This window comes from Neomonachus schauinslandi, chromosome 1 (assembly GCF_002201575.2).
Source record: "Neomonachus schauinslandi chromosome 1, ASM220157v2, whole genome shotgun sequence".
Lineage (NCBI taxonomy): Eukaryota > Metazoa > Chordata > Mammalia > Carnivora > Phocidae > Neomonachus > Neomonachus schauinslandi.
In genome coordinates this window covers 152,904,391-152,920,516 of record NC_058403.1, presented here as the reverse complement: position 1 = coordinate 152,920,516, position 16,126 = coordinate 152,904,391, and the positions used below count along the sequence as shown (strand labels likewise).

General features: G+C 48.6%; 1 protein-coding gene across 1 annotated transcript in view; it reads right to left on the bottom strand.

The window, feature by feature from the left end:
• The window catches only part of TRIM71 (tripartite motif containing 71), a 64,149-nt gene extending 57,630 nt beyond the window's left edge, over positions 1-6,519 (bottom strand). The window contains exon 1 of the mRNA XM_021677525.1: positions 5,665-6,519. Within this exon, the coding sequence (XP_021533200.1) occupies positions 5,665-6,519 (855 nt within the window). The remainder of the gene's footprint in view (positions 1-5,664) is intronic.
• Between the last annotated feature and the right edge of the window lie 9,607 nt (positions 6,520-16,126).

The following is a 16,126-nucleotide window of genomic DNA, read 5'->3' as shown; positions in this document are numbered from 1 at the left end:
TGGGTATAGACAAAACCTCAAAGGGAGAGGAAAGATGGATCAAGCTTCCTCTTGCAAGTCACAATGCTTGAAAGGTCAAGAGAAAGGGGAAAAGAGTGGGCTGCAATGGGTGGCCATCTTGCTCCCTTTAGGCAACTGTAATTCTTTATCAATATCTTTCTCTTGCTCTCTTGCAAAATAACAGAGATGGCAAAAACAGCCTTATTGGGCCAAGCCTCTCTTTGTTAGTGTTTGGGGGGAGGGAACACTACTTTGAAACCGCCTGCATGGTAGGATACTTCTCAACCTTTTGCTTAAGTGTCACAAAGAGTGACACCAAAATGGTCCTTTATTCACTAAGAATGAATGCATCTAAAATAAACCCTACCCTGTGTGAGGAACTGAGATGGAGAAATGGCAAGACTAAGCAAACCATGTGACTTTTAAGTTAGCACCAAGAGAAAATAAGATTGGAGAGAGGAAGCCTAAATTTTAGAGATAGCTTCTCTTTAATCAGGAAAACTTATAAACCCTTTTTTCTCCTGGTAAACTATATCAACCAACAAAAGCATTAACTGTTTTACCTCATTTATAGCTTCCCCCCAAAGCTAACTCCCTTTCCATATATGTACAATGTTTGTAAAATGACAACATAAAAAGCTAAACAAGCTATGCTCACAATTTTATATGTGAGAAAAAAGTTGTTTCCATTTTAAGTAATGCTTTGGGAAACTATACATTTTAATGTTGGTTTTCATGTCCTGCAATCTGAAAGGACTCTAAAAATAGCATTTATAAGTAACTAAAATGGGAGGGAGAATTGGGGTGTACAAAGGAAATTTTATTCTTATCTTCAAACACTTTCCGGATTTCTTTATTCCATGTCCTAGTATTTAACTTGAAAACATCTGAATCATAAAGAATGTATAGTAGTATCAACTGAAGAACTGCAGTCTGGGAGAAAGAAAGTTTTCTTCCTAAAATATCTTCACTGTTTCCAAAGAAATGTATTTCTGAGCATTGGAAATAAAAATTTTACAGACCAAAACAAAAGCAAGTCTATGCAACCCTAAAACTAGTCTAGTTTACTTTTTAGGAAGCAAAAGCAGTCACAAAAGGTTCCCCAGACTGCTGATACCACACCACCTCAAATATTACTAGCACCTTTTAGATGAGCTTATGCCTGTGGGGTAACCTTATGAGCACAGGCTTGCCGAACTAGCCATGACCCACTTCCCGGGATCCATGTTGATAAAATCCATCCCTATGCACTTTAATGGAAGGCTGGGCACATTCCTCAGCTCAAATTTAAAAAGCCCACAGATTACATTCAAGGCTAAGGAATTAAGGTATCAATAATGAACATTTCTCTTCCATAGATCTTCACCAAGCATTTTTTAATTCAAGAGACTTCAACCTATAGGCATCCACCTGCTGAAATGGATTCAAAGCATCAAGCCCCAATTATTTCCAAGGTATGTATGGAAAGTTTGGTTTTCTGGCAAACAGACATGTATGTGTTAAGCAGACATATATCCACCAAATCATTAAGAGCAGGTAGAAAGATGGGGTGCAGAAATACTAGAACACACATTTCTATTCATTTTTTTCCTCTTGTCCTTACAAAATGTCCTTTGGTATACATTTTGTAATTTACATAGCACATACACATAGTTTTAAAACATGCTTACACTGGGGATGCATGCCTGAAAAAACTTATAGACTCTAGGAATGTAGAATATATTGGTTGGGTGATGTCCCCATTCACCATGACTTATTCAAAATAAGATACAAGACAAGAATTCATTCCACAAGCATTATTGTAAGGCAGCAAACAGCCTTCCTCAAAGTGGTTTTGAGTGGTTTCCTAGGAAAAGACAGTCCCCAAGCCTAGGATGGATGGGTCAATATTCAGGATATTGGGTTGTAATTCTAGAACTTACATTTCTAGAAAGCTGCTTTTATTTCCTTTCCTTTTCTTTCTTTTTTTAAGCCCAAAGCAGGGACTAAATATAAATTATAACAGCACCTGTACCCCATTTTCCATCCTGGAGAATCAGGAAAATCCGCTCCCGCGGCCCTAACTGGGAACAATATTGCCATCGTCGGTGGGCTGAACTACAATGTTTCCCTCGGCTCAAGATGGCAACTGTGTCACCCCCACCGCCCCACATCGCTAGTGACAGGGCCTTTCCTGGGGACAGAACACGCTCGGACCCCACTTTACTTCCTGCCATTTACAGAATGCTGATGCCCAGCCCTTCGACACGCAACACACACACCCTGGCCGCCCCCAAGCCGAGATATGTGTTTCCAGGGTCGCCGCCAAGGCAGCAAAGGGCTCACATCCTATACATCAATAATACAATAAATAAAGGCACTCCTCAAGCAGCCGGCGCAGCACGCTCAAGACGCACTTAACTCCTTAACTCTTCGCCCAAAATGCGTGCACCCCCTTTTCTCGAGGACGCTTTCTCGGGTGCCCGCGGAGAGAGGAGCGACCCCCGTCCCCCCGCGCCCCCACAACGGAGGCGGCCCGAGGCTGGCCCTGTCGCGGCGGAGGCCCACAGCGGCGCCGCCTCCTCCGCCTCCCGGGCCCCCGCCTGTGTTGACGGCCGCGAGGCCAGCGGCCCCGGGCCCGCGGGCCCGCACTTCCCGGCCTGCCTGCCCCTCCGGCCTGGCGCCGCAGGCCTTTCAACTGACCACGGAGGCACAAAACTAGCGAAAAACCCAATCTACGTTTTTTAAATGAGCCACAATTCCTTTATCATTTTGTAGGAAAACCCAATTCCCTTAAGGTTTTGCAGCTGCATTTTAAAACCAAGTTCTCAAAATACCACCTTGTCAATCCTGAGGAGCCATTTCCAGAGGGATTCTTAAGGAAAGCGGTGGGGAAAGAGACCCTGCTGGCTGCCTCAGCATCCCGGGGTGTCCAACTGTTGGAGGCACCCTCCCTAAAATGAAAAGGGGGAAAACCCAGGGTCCCAGCCTCCTTCCCAAGGTCAGGTGGCATCACTGTAAGGCAGGGGAACCCTGAATTATTTAATGGAGCCTGTTGACACAGAAGGCAACTCAGTAAAGAACATTATCAAAATCGAGGTAGATTACAAATACAGAAAAATACCTGGGTTTAGAGATTCCATCCATCACATCAAATATAAGACAGTCACCTTCCAAAGTGCTTTCATGCTCCTTTCCCAGTCAGAGGAATGGTTTTTTAAAAGAACAGTATTCCCAAACAATTACCGATCATTTTCTTAGAAGGGAAGAAAGAATTTGTGAGTGGGACCCCTATTTGAACCTGGTGCTTTCTCTAACACTTGGGTCCTTTATTCCCCAGCATTGGTTTGTCACCTTTAAACTCAAATCTAGCATTCTAAATGCAGAGATGATTAAAGGTATAAAAATTAATTTCCAAGTTTTCTTCTTTAAATGAGTAACTGAGGGGAAGCACAATTCTGCTCGAAACAGAAAATTTCAGGGGCACCTGGGTGGCTCAGTCGTTAAGGGTCTGCCTTGGGCTCAGGTCATAATGCCAGAGTCCTGGGATCGAGCCCCGCATTGGGCTCCCTGCTCCCCGGGAAATCTGCTTCTCCCTCTCCCGCCTCCCCTGCTTCTGTTCCCTCTCTCGCTGTCTCTCTCTCTGTCAATATAAATAAATAAAATCTTTAAAAAATTCTAAAGAATATTTAGTTTAACAATGTAATCTCTCAATGTCTTTGCCAAAATGCAACCTAGTATTGCACAACTTACAAAGTGAATTTTCAGGGCATCCAGGAACCTCCAGGGCAAGGGGCGCTTCACTTCTCACTTTACACTCTCCCACACCATTTGAACAGTTCTATAATTTTAAAAGTGTATAAATGTTTTACAAGTATAAGCCTTTTACAAGTCTGGCAACACTGAGCATCTTCTGTTTTAGCCCAAATAAAACGAATGTGGATCTTTAACTGGGAATATAAATAAAACCTGACATTTAAACTCAACTGCTGGGAGGGAGAATTCAATCAACGGCCCCTCCCAGGAGGGAAACTGTGGCGGATTCAAGACGCTCTTTCCCTCCCTTCACTGCCTCCCCCTCCCCCCCATTTGACCCTAATCTTCAAGTGATTTGACTCCATCTTTTCATTCCTGAGCTTCAAGATCCGTATTTAGCTCAATCATTCATTTTTCTAAAAGTGATGAAAAGAACATAATACATTCACCCAACGAATGTGGAAACTTTTAAGATGAGTCTACTCAATGCCTAAAAACGAAGGAAAAGAATGCCCCCTAGCTTAATACCTAGAAGGAAACTTAAAATGCGGCGCCCACAACAAGTAGATTAGAATTTCAACTTTTTTCCAATAGGAGACGCCGGCTTAAAGCCATCAGGCAATAGCTCCGCCCTCTTCCCCAAATAACAGGTTAGGAGGAGAAAAGGCTGCGATGTGCAAGCCTCTGCCTTGCTCGGTACCAGCACGCTCGCTCCAACTCGCAGACAGCAACTCCCACTAGGATTTTTAAAACCTCTGCCATCTGCTTTCCCTCCAAGGCAAGACCATAGCGACTACACACACCACATCTCACGGGTCTACAGGTAGATGGTTTATATTAACGACCCTCCCCAGCAGAGCCCGCTCCTCAAAATTTTTGGTCCCTTACTGTAGTGGGCTCAGGTAAGTGGAAGGTCTCACACGGTGTGAAGAATGAGAAAGAAAGGTTTATTCGCCAAAACAGCGAACTCAAACCCGAAGGTTGCAGTGCAACCCTCGGACCCTGCGCCCCCCCGGGTTCGAGCCTCTGCAATTGGGTCTGGCTTTTCTCCACGAAAGTCGAGCCCCGGTCTAAGCGGGTTGGAGACACCTCCCCAACCAGGGAAACCAGTTCCTGCAGGGATCGAAGTCGGGGCAGGGTGGAGCGGCCCAAGGGGCTCCCAGCTCGGGTAGGTCAATGGGCAAGGTCCCCCTATTCCGCCTCACACAAGCGCGCACGTGGAAATCAGGGCGTCACACACGCACTCCACACCCACACAGCCATCTCCATCCCGGCTCATACCTTACCTAAAAGCCCACAATCTACGAGTTGGACCAACAAAAATGAGAAAATACGATAAAGGAAGGGCACCCAGTAGTCTGGAAGGCCTGGAGTGTACCTGAACAAGGAAACCACATCTAAACAGATACAGACAGACACCCTTCCATCCCGCATCTTAACAGCTTGCGCGCTTTGTCAAACAGAAATGAGGACATCAAAATCCATAAAGAAGGGGTGTTCTCAAACCTTGAGAACCATCAAGGTAAGGGGCTTCCGGGAACCCTCGCACACGGAGACCAGCTCTACGCACACGCACACCCTAGCTTCTCCCAGCTCATGTTGGTTGGAGACAACCGTTGCCACAATTTGCCACACAGAAAATTAGATACGGAAAAGGGGGGGCTCCACGTTTAGGAACTCTCCCGCGGTCCCTCCCTCGCAGCAAGCACACCAAAGCCAGACTTCTACACACACACTTCGCAGGCAATGACCCACTTGGTGGCAACAACCGCCACGTAGTCAAAAGAAAAACAAGCAATCCAGAGAGTACGCCCCCCGCCCGCTCTGGGACCGGTCCGGAGGTCCTTGGCGAGCAAGCACGCGTGTCCTCGCTGGACACAAGCCCCCGTTCCCCGGCGCAGCCCCCGAGGAGGCCGCCCGCGCACTCACCTCATCGTCGTGGTGCTGGCAGAAGCCGAGGCGCTCGGGGAACACCGACAGGATGGAGAAGGGCGCGCCGGGGAAGGGCGGCCCGAGGCCGAGCTGCTGCGCGGCGGCCGCGGCGGCGGGACCTGGCGGGCCGCGCTCGATGTAGTGGTCCTTAGTGAGGCGCACGCGCTGGTGCGCGCGGACGCAGTTGTCGCACAGGTGCTCCTGGCAGTCCAGGCAGCGCGACGAGGCCGCGTTGCCCTCGTCACAGGAGCTGCAGCCGTGAGGCCGGCGCAGCAGCAGCGCGGACGGAGAGGCCGCCGGGCCGCCGGGCGCAGAGCGGGAAGGCGCGGGCGGCGGCGGCGCCGGCGGGAGTGGCGGCGGGGCCGAGGCGGACGCGCGCGGGTGCGCGTGGTGCGCGTGGTGTCGGTGGTTACTGTGGCCGCCCGCGCCCGCCGGGGCTCCGGCACGCCCGTTCTTGGGCGGCGGCTCGTCGGCCGTGGCCACCACGGCGTCGAGCAGGTTGCTGAGCAGGAAGGCGGACGAGGGAAGTGCATCCATGCCCGCCGCCTCGGCCAGCACTACTTTCTGGTCGCACACTGGGCAGCGCAGCTTGAGGGGCTCTCCCGGCGCGCTGCCGCCAGCCGCCGGCAGCCGGTGCGCCTCGAGGCACGGGCGGCAGAAGGCGTGCAGGCAGGGCAGGACGTGCAGGCGGCGCGCCGCGGCCCCCGGACCCCCGCCGCCGCCCCCCGACGACGTGGAAGTCTGCGAGGACGACGACGACGCAGACGAGTTGGAGGAGAGCGGCGCCGGCGAGCCGCACATCTCCTTGCACAGCAGGCAGATCTGGAAGTCGGTCTCGGGGAACGAAGCCATTTGCAAGCCGACTCGGAGGAGGGAGGAGACCAGAGAGGAAGAGGAGGAGGATAGGAGAAAACGGCCGAGGTGGGTGGGAGGGAGCCGCCGACTCACTCAGAAAAATGCATCGATCGGGCCTGCGATCCAGGAGCCGGCTCCAGAGCCGCCCGGCCCGCGCGCTGCCAGCCCCGACGCTGCGGGCATCAAATGCCACTATCCCGAGGCGACACAGATTCCCCCCGGAGGACGCGGAGGCTGCGTGCCTTTCGAAGCCGGAGCGCCGGAACAAGTCCCGACACGCGAGGGGCGAGCGGGGGCAGGGAGGTCAGAGGGACTCCCTGGAGCAGCGGGAGCGTAGTTGTCCCTAGCTGAGGTTAAGTCCCCCAAAGTCGAGTCTGCTGTGCAATCCCAGTCCCGGCGGGTGAAGCAGAATTTGGTTCCGCGAGTATTTGGTGCGTTGCTCTTCTTTCAACAGATTTAGTTAGTCTCTTCTTGGGAGAGGAAAGGTCCCCAAACTAGTAAAGGCGGGAGCGGCGCGACGCCAAGCCCGTGTCCCCCCGCGCGACGCCGGCTGCCCCGCCGCATGACGCGGCGGCCAGGGGCTCCTGGGTGGCCCGGCGTGCAGCGCTCGGGGCTTGCGCACGGCCGGACGCGGCCTCCCCTGCAGGGCGGTCGGCCCCGCCGCAGCTGCAGCTAGTGGGGGCCCGGCCGCGGCCGCACGCGTGTAGTACGCACGCGCGTCCCACGCGCCTCGATTCTCCCGCGCGCCGCCTAGCGCGGCCGCGGCTGCCGGCGCTTAACACGCACGCGCGCCCCACGCGGCCCCGGGCCCTCGTGCCCCCGCCTCGCCCGGCCTTGGCGCCTCCCGCGCGCGCTCCTTCCCCTCGGGTTTAGCCGCGTTGCAGCGCGGGGCCGCAGGTCCCCGCGGGCCGTCCTGAATTATTCATCGGCAGGAAGATATTAGATGTACCCGCTGCCCGCTCCGCGCGAGCCGTCGTGCAATGCTATCCGAGCTCCGCGCGCGCCCCGCGCCCCTCCTCCTCCTCACGTCCGTCCTCTCTGAAACCTTGGCGGCGAAGGGGGATCACATTTCCTTTGTCATCGGGCCATTTCGCCCTCGCCTTGGTCCCCCCTCCGATCCCGAGCTGCGGGGACGGAGCCTCCTCCGAGGCGCGCTGGAATCAGTGGAACCGGCAACGGCCCAGCTCGGTGAGCTCGGGAGCCGCGTGGCCAACGCTGCTGGCCCGCGTCATCTTCTTCCTGAAACGAGTCACCGAGCAAGACTCGGGTGGCCCCGGCCGCGCTGCGCCTACCGGCCTTTGCTCGCGCCGTGCGCTCTGGCCTCCTGGGGCTTTGCACAACTCCCCCAATTCGGGCTGAGTGCGTGCACGCGCGCGCGTGCCCCCTCTTTCTCTGCTTTGCCGCCTCTTCCTCCTTCTTCTCTCCTCTCAGTACGCGTTATTGGGACTGATCGGAATTCGGAATCCTTTTAATCTCCAAAGGAGCAAACTCACTTCCGCCCGAGTGCTGGGAGGGGGCTGGGGGAGGGGACACAGGGGAGGGGGTTCCAGGCAAACAGGAAACATTAGCCCTCTCGGCACGGCTCGCTTTTGTGTGCTCCCTCCCTCCTCCCTCCAACCTCCTCCCTTCTCCAGGCCGCTAGGGAGATGAACGCCCCCGGGCTGCGGTGTGACGACCTTTGAAACCTTCCGAGCGAGGAGCTGAGAGCGACTCTTCCGTTAAAAAAGAAAAGATTGCATTTTGAATCCTGGTTCAACAGAGTCTGAAATCCACTGCCAGTGAGGTCTGGGTTTCCCCCCACGTTTTTTTTTCCCCCTTTTTACGTTTTCTTAAGGACTCTGCATAGCAACACCAAAACACACACTCGTGTGCAATTGGATGCGTGGAATTTAACGAATCTGAATTCTGATCTGCAGAGGAGCCAGTTTCCTTTTGAGTTATAATAGGGGTGGGGGGCAGAGGGCAGCTATCGGGGAGGCCACCCGGGTGACGGCCCCGCGGCCATCTGGGTGGTGTCTGAGGCTGCCTGGGAGAGGGACTTGGTTGGCCCTGGAAAGAGACTGACTTAGAGGAGCAGAGAGGGCCACATACCAGGCCAACTGGTGGAACAATGGTCCCCATCTAACACTGTCAAGCTGTTAGTGACATCTTGGGTTCTACTTGTACAGGCAACTACTTGGATGAATCCCAAAAAACATCGTGATATGAGGAAAAAGCCAAACACCAAAGAGTTCATCCTGTGTGACTCCATTTACAGGAAATTCTAGAACAAGCCAAAACTAAGCTGTGGAGATATATGAAAAATATCCTTGGGAGTAAGGGGCTTGGACTGGGAAGGGGGATGAGGAAACCCTCTGGGGTACTGAAATAGAAGTATATCATTGGTGTATACATTTGTCAAAACTTGTAAATCTGCCATTTAAGATCTGTGCAAAATTTCACTGTGTAAATTGTACTTCAATAAAAAGAAAAAATAACTTGGTGTCCAGCATAAATAAAAAGATAACAAGGGGAAAAAAAAAACACCCAACAACTATATAAACATCCCCAGCTCCTCCTCTGAATTTGTGCATCAAGATTCAGGGAGTTTACCAGGGAAAGATCAACCTGGAAAGCTCTCAAATCAACCAGCTGGACAAATGTGTCAAAGGACTCAGGCTGCAGAAACCCCCTCCCTAAAGGGACGAATCCATCCTGAAGCCCAAGTATTGCCCTGAGATGGAAAGAGCTTCCAGGTGGAGGAAGAGCCTGGCAGCTGCACCACGAAGGCCCAGGTCCTCAGCTGCTCTTAGAAGTGCTCCGCTCAGCACCTGGCGCAAATCTAAGCTCAGGGAGCATTCACTGAACTGCGTGAAGAGTGCAAAAACTATCACATAAAACCAAAACATGTTCATTGTATCTCAACAAAACTGAAGAAACACAAAACAAATCTCCTTCTCTGCCACTGAAGGAGAAGGAAACATCTGATTCTTTAAAGATTAGGGAGGAACTTCTCTTGCTACCATCTACTGCCAATATGAGTTTCTTCCATAATCTGAGAGCTGCGTGTAAACATGTACATGCTACCACATGAATCTACACACTCCTATAGAATTTTCTACCATGCTGGCCTTGCTCCAGAGGTGTTGTATTTCTAGGGTTTGTTTCTTTTCCTTTCTTTGGTTGTTTTTAAATTTTTTTTTTTTTTAAACAAGAACAAGAGGAAAACAGATGGGGGAAGAGAATTGCCAGAAGGAAGATGGCCCCAGAGGGTCAGAAAAGGGATAGGCCAGCCCTGCTGACTCTCTGTTGGTTGGCCCCACCCTCCAGCATCTAAAAAGGTTTAAAAAAAAAAAAAAAAGATGCCAAGGGGGGAGAAAAAACTCTACAAAGTAGTCTTCCCTGTCCTAAGACTCTAAGATAGTTTGCAAGTGGATGACCAAGATGAAAATCCAGCTGAGACATCCTGGAGGAGCAGGAAGGTGTCACTCCAGGAACAGGAATCAAACTTGACAGCGGTTGGTGGGTTAGTTTCCTGGGGACAATTGCTCAGAATAAATCAAAAAGAAAAGAAAAAGAGAAGGGAGAAAAACTTTGATTTCTCATCATGAAGTAGCTTCCCTTTCTTTCCTTTCTTGAATTGACAGGACATTGCCAGGAAACAGGGCTGCAGTGTAAAATTTTAAAGTAGCACATTCCTAGTTTCTATTAAGACCATTTACCTAGGCAGGAAAGAGGGTGATCTTTAAAACAACTAATGAACCCCACTTGTATAGAAATATAGTTGAGTTTTTTTAAATATGGTATAGTGATACAGAACAAATTAGGATTAGACTTTCTAAGGCTAGAGCTTATCCATGGGAGGAATAAGAGCCACATATCCAGATGAAAGGCCCAAGACAGTCCCCTGCTATAAACTAGTATTAAATTTTTCATTGCCATCCTAGCTAATAAACACCCTCTTTTAGCAAGGGAGGAGCAAGCAGGCTTCCAGTTTTCCCTCCATAGGTAACATTAGAAAGGGAGTATAAATACATTCCTGAATCCTGAAAATAAATCATTTGTTTTCTAATAGCAACTTTTTAAAAGAAACCAGCCCGAAAATTATGTAGAGAGTAAACTTGCATTTTTTTCTTAAATTCATCTGTACTCATATTTTGTTTTCAAAGATGACACTAGACTTTGCTGCTTTCTCAGACTTGGGGGTGAGGTGAGGGGGTGGGGTGGCTAAACCACATTTCCATCAACTGCTTTTTTCATCTGGTCCTTTAATTAAATATTTGATGCATCCTCTTTTTCTGATGTCAAAATTGCACCTTTCACCAGCATCCTGAGGGTGCATTTACATAATTTTTAAGTACATAAGTCACCAGAGTATTCTTTTTAGACATTAAACAAATATTACATCACTATTACTATTTTGAGCCATGGTGGGGGGGTGTACCAGCTTAACAGACACTGTTGAATCATTGCCTGCATCCTGCCAGTTGGGGTGGGGGGTGGAGTTCTATGCACCTGGCCAACTCTTGACTCTACCCTGACTCTGGCCTTGAAATCATTTGACAGAAGTGTGTCAGCTGCTTCCAACAACCCCGAGTTCAGAATAGCAGCAAATCAGATGATATAATGTAAGCTCTAGTCACCTAGAAATTTATAGATTACAGTAGAGATACTTGAAATGTACATACGAAAGGTAAAAAATCAGTATGTAGCTTTGGTAGTTAAAAGTAGTGCAGAGCTCAGTTAGGCTTCTATCCCAGCTCCTCCACTCTTTACTGTGTGACCTTGAGCAAGTTCGTTAAATCCCTGCACCTCAGATTTCTCATGCTTGTAACTGGTGCAAACACCTAGTTCATCACGGATCAATGAGCTACTAAGTGTACTGTGCTTAGTATAGCACCAATCACATGTAAATGCTCAAGCACACATTTAAATATTAGCTTTGTATCATCGTTATTCCGCAGAGTGCCTACCACTTAAATCTATCATTGCCTCATCACTGCCTTCCACCGGCCTCCGTTGTCTCATACAACCAATCGTGTTCTTCCCTCCCTAACAGAGGTGCCATCTCTTCTCCCATCACTCTCTGCTCCTCACTCTCTGCTCCAGGCCCCACTGCAGCTGCCTGTGGCCCACCATGTTGACGCTAAGCTTCCAGCCTAGGTTTTCTAAAACGAAATGTGTGTCTTTCATAAGGGGGCAAAAAACAACAAAAGTTGTTTTTAAGATGAACATAGCAGAAAATCAAAATATGTCTAAATCAGTACATACTGTTAAGCCTGAGCGGCTTCTTATTCCAGATGCTCTCTCATTTTGTAGCTGAAAAATCTCTATGCCATTTAAATTTCCCTTTTTCAGCCTAACCCTCACCCTCACTCATTCCACCTGCTCCAGATTTCAAGGGCTCCCCTTTACCGAAAAGTTAACTGAAACTGTTTAACCTGACAACCAAGGATCTCTCTGCTCTGTCTCAAACCTCCCTTTCTGTCACTCTTCGCTTCAGCACAAGCCCTGCCCACCACCTATCTATGTACACCCAAATTCAACTGCTTCAGACCCACTGTCTTTTTTTAAGGTTTTATTTACTTATCTGTCAGAGAGAGAGAGAAGGCACAAGCAGGGGAAGCTGCAGGCAGAGGGAGAAGCAGGCTCCCCACTGAGCCAGGAGCCCAATGCAGGGCTCGATCCCAGGACCCTGGGATCATGACCTGAGCTGAATGAAGGCAGACGCTTAACGACTGATGGGCCCAGTCTTTAAAAGAACTGGCAGCTTCTGGGCGCCTGGGTGGCTCAGTTGGTTAAGCGACTGCCTTTGGCTCAGGTCATGATCCCGGAGTCCCTGGATCGAGTCCCGCATTGGGCTCCCTGCTCGGCAGGGGGTCTGCTTCTCCCTCTGACCCTTCCCCCTCTCATGTGCTCTCTCTCATTCTCTCACAAATAAATAAATAAAATCTTTAAAAAAAAAAAAAAAGAACTGGCAGCTTCCACCTTTGTCTCTTGCAGCCTGAGCCACCATGTAAGAAGTCTGACGTCCCTCTTGGAGAGTCCCATGGAGAAGGAAAGGGGCCCAGAGCCTAGCCTCCCACCCACTCCTGCCACGGTGCCAGGAAAGTGAGTGAAGCTATCTTGGATCTTCCAGACCATGCCAACCTGAATGCCACCAAGTTGATGCCACAGAGCATTACTCAGCTGAGCCACTTTGAATTCCTGATCCACAAAGTTGGGAAATAAAATTAAATGGTGGTTGTTTTAAGCCACTAAATTTTGGGGTCATTTGTTACATAGCAAGAAATAATTAGGACACTCCCACTCCAGCCTATTCCATATTCTCTGTCAAATTAATGTCCCTAAGATTCTTCTTCTACAACAGCTTTACTGAGGTATAATTGATATACAATGAATAAACTATTCACATTTTTTTTTTTAAAGATTTTTATTTATTTGACAGAGACATAGCGAGAGAGGGAACACAAGCAGGGGGAGTGGGAGTCTGGGATCGAGTCCCAGATCGGGCTCCCTGCTCAGCGGGGAGTCTGCTTCTCCCTCTGCCTGCAGCTCCCCCTGCTTGTGCACTCTCTCTCTCCCTCTGACAAATAAATAAAATTTTTTTTTAAGATTTAATTAATTTTTTTGACAGAGAGTGACATAGCGAGAGAGGGAACACAAGCAGGGGGAGCTTCAGGCAGAGGGAGAAGCAGACTCCCCGCTGAGCAGGGAGCCCGATCTGGGACTCGATCCCAGGACCCCGGGACCATGACCTGAACCGAAGGCAGACACTTCACTGACTGAGCCACCCAGGCATCCCAAACTATTCACACTTAAAGTATACAATTTGACAAGTTTTGACTCAGATATTTCTGTAAACCCATCACCACACCACGAGGATGAGTATATCTCACCCCCAAAAGTTTTCTTGAGCCCCTTAATAATCCCTCCACTGAATATCTCCGCAGCAACCACTCCTCAGCCTTCTGTCACTAAAGGTCAATTTCCATTTTCTGGAGTTTTATATAAGTGGAACCATATAATATATATTCTTCTGTACAATTTGTACTTTTGGGGGGGTGGGAATCTGGCTTCTTTCATTTAGCATGACTTCGAGATTAATCTGAGTTGTTATGTGAATCAGTAATTCATTTCTTTTTATTGATGAGCAGTATTCCATTGTGTGGATGTACTACAATTTGCTAATTTATTCATCTGCTGATGGTCATTGGGTTATTTTCAAGTTTTGGCTATTACAAATAAGGTGCTATGACCATTCAAATACAAGTCTTTGTTTGGAGGAGCGTATCTTCTCTCTTGGAAAATACCTATGAGTGGAATGGCTGGGTCAAAGGATAGGTGTATGTTAACTTTTCAAGGAACTATAAAATGGTTTTAAATATTGTTTGTACCATTTTACATTTCTAACAGGGAGGTTCAGTTTTGTCCACATCCTCACCAAAGCTTTGTATGGTCAGTTTTGTATTTTAATTTAATTTTAGCCGTTGTAATACAAGCATATCGTCTCTAATTGTGTGTGTTTCCTTTTTAAGATTTTATTCATTTAGAGAGAGAGAACACGCAAGCATGTGTGCAAGTGGAAGGAGGGGCAAAAGGAAAGGGAGAAAGAGGATCTCAAGCAGACTCCATGCAGAGTGTGGACTCTGATGAGGGGCTCGATCCCACCACCCCGAGATCGTGATCTGAGGTGAAATCAAGAGTCAATGGCTTAACTGACTGAGCCACCCAGGCGCCCCTAATTGTGGTTTTAATTTGCATTTCTCTAATGTCTAAAGATGTTTAGCTTCTTTTCGTATGTTTATTTGCAGATCATGGAAGTGTCTTTTCAAAGCTTTGGCCTTCTTCAGCTCAGGCCATGATCTCAGGGTCCTGGGATTGAGCCCCGCATCAGGCTCTCTGCTCAGCGGGGGGCCTGCTTCTCCCTCTGCCTCTGCCTGCCACTCCCCCTGCTTTATGCTCGCTCTCTCTGTCAAATAAGTAAATGGATAAAATCTTTATTTTTTTATATTAGAGATTTTTATTTATTTATTTATTTGACAGAGAGAAACACGGTGAGAGAGGGAACACAAGCAGGGGGAATGGGAGAGGGAGAAGCAGGCTCCCTGAGGAGCAGGGAGCCCGATGCAGGGCTCGATCCCAGGACCCTGAGATCATGACCTGAGCCGAAGGCAGGCGCTTAACGACTGAGCTACCCAGGCGCCCCTGGATAAAAATCTTTAAATAAATAAATAAATAAATAAATAAATAAATAAATAAATAAGCAAGCTTTGGCCTTTTGGGGGAGGGGGTGTTGTTTTATTATTGAGTATTTTCTTATTATTTGAGAGTTCTTTATGTATTTTGGATATAACTCCTTTATCAGATACATACTTTGCAAAGATTTTTTCTCCTAGTCTGTTCCAACTGTTTTCATTCTCCTTTGTGTTAATTATGAATTTTATTAAGTCCAATTTATTAAATTTATTGATTTATTCTTTTATGGATTGTGCTTTTGGTGATCTAAAAAATCTTTCTCTAGGCCTTGTTTTCCTTTTCTATAAAATTGGGGTAAAGATAGATCCTAGCTTTCCGGATGATGATGACAATTAAATGAGATAATGCTTTAAAAGTATTTAGCTCATGGGGCTCCTGGGTGGCTCAGTCGGTTGAGCATCTGACTCTTGGTGTTGGCTCAGGTCATGATCTCAGGGTCATGGGATCGAGCCCCGAGTTGGACTCCATGCTCAGCATGAGAGACCGCTTGTCCCTCTCCCCCTACTCCTTCCCACCCACCCCCACCTGCTCACTCTCTCTCTCTCAAATAAGTAGATAAATAAAATCTTTAAAAAATAATAATAAGGGGCGCGTGGGTGGCTCAATTGGTTAAGCATCTGCCTTCAGCTCTGGTCATGATCCCAGAGTCCTGGGATCGAGCCCCACATCGGGCTCCCTGCTCAAGGGGGAGTCTGCTTCTCCGTCTCCCTCACCCTGCCTCCCACTCATGCTCTCTGTCACTATCTCTGTCTCTCTCTCTCAAATAAATAAAATCTTTAAGAAATAATAATAATTTTTTTAAAAGTAGCTCAGAGCCTCGTACATAGAAAAGCCCAGAAAATGACTATTACTGCTAAATATACTTTTTCTAAGCACTCTGATGCTATATCATCTGAAATATCCTCACCCTCTGCGTCATCCATCCAAATCCATCTATCCTATAAAAGCTGACTCAGAGTCCACTGCTTTTCCATAACCCTGGGTCAGAAGTCATTTCTCCACCCTGCCACCTCCCACTCACTGCACATTAGCTGTTCACTCTGTTCTGAAATTTACCATATTCTCCTGTTGAGAGAGATTATAGGAATGGTGGTCCCCAAGTTGTCCGTGCCCCCCCGTGCTCATGTCGTCTGGTAGTACCCTCTCACAAAGACTCTGGGCACAGCCATATGATTTGCTTTGATTAATAGGACAGTAGCAAACATGACATAAGTAGAAACCTGAAAGTATTTGAGCTTTGGAAGCTTAGCCCTCTCACTGCTCTTGAGCCCCTGTGACCACCTAGGCCAGCCTGTTGGAGGAGGCCCAGATAGCCCCTTTGCCCCTGGCATGGCTGGCCTAATGTCAGACATGTGAGGCTGTGCGG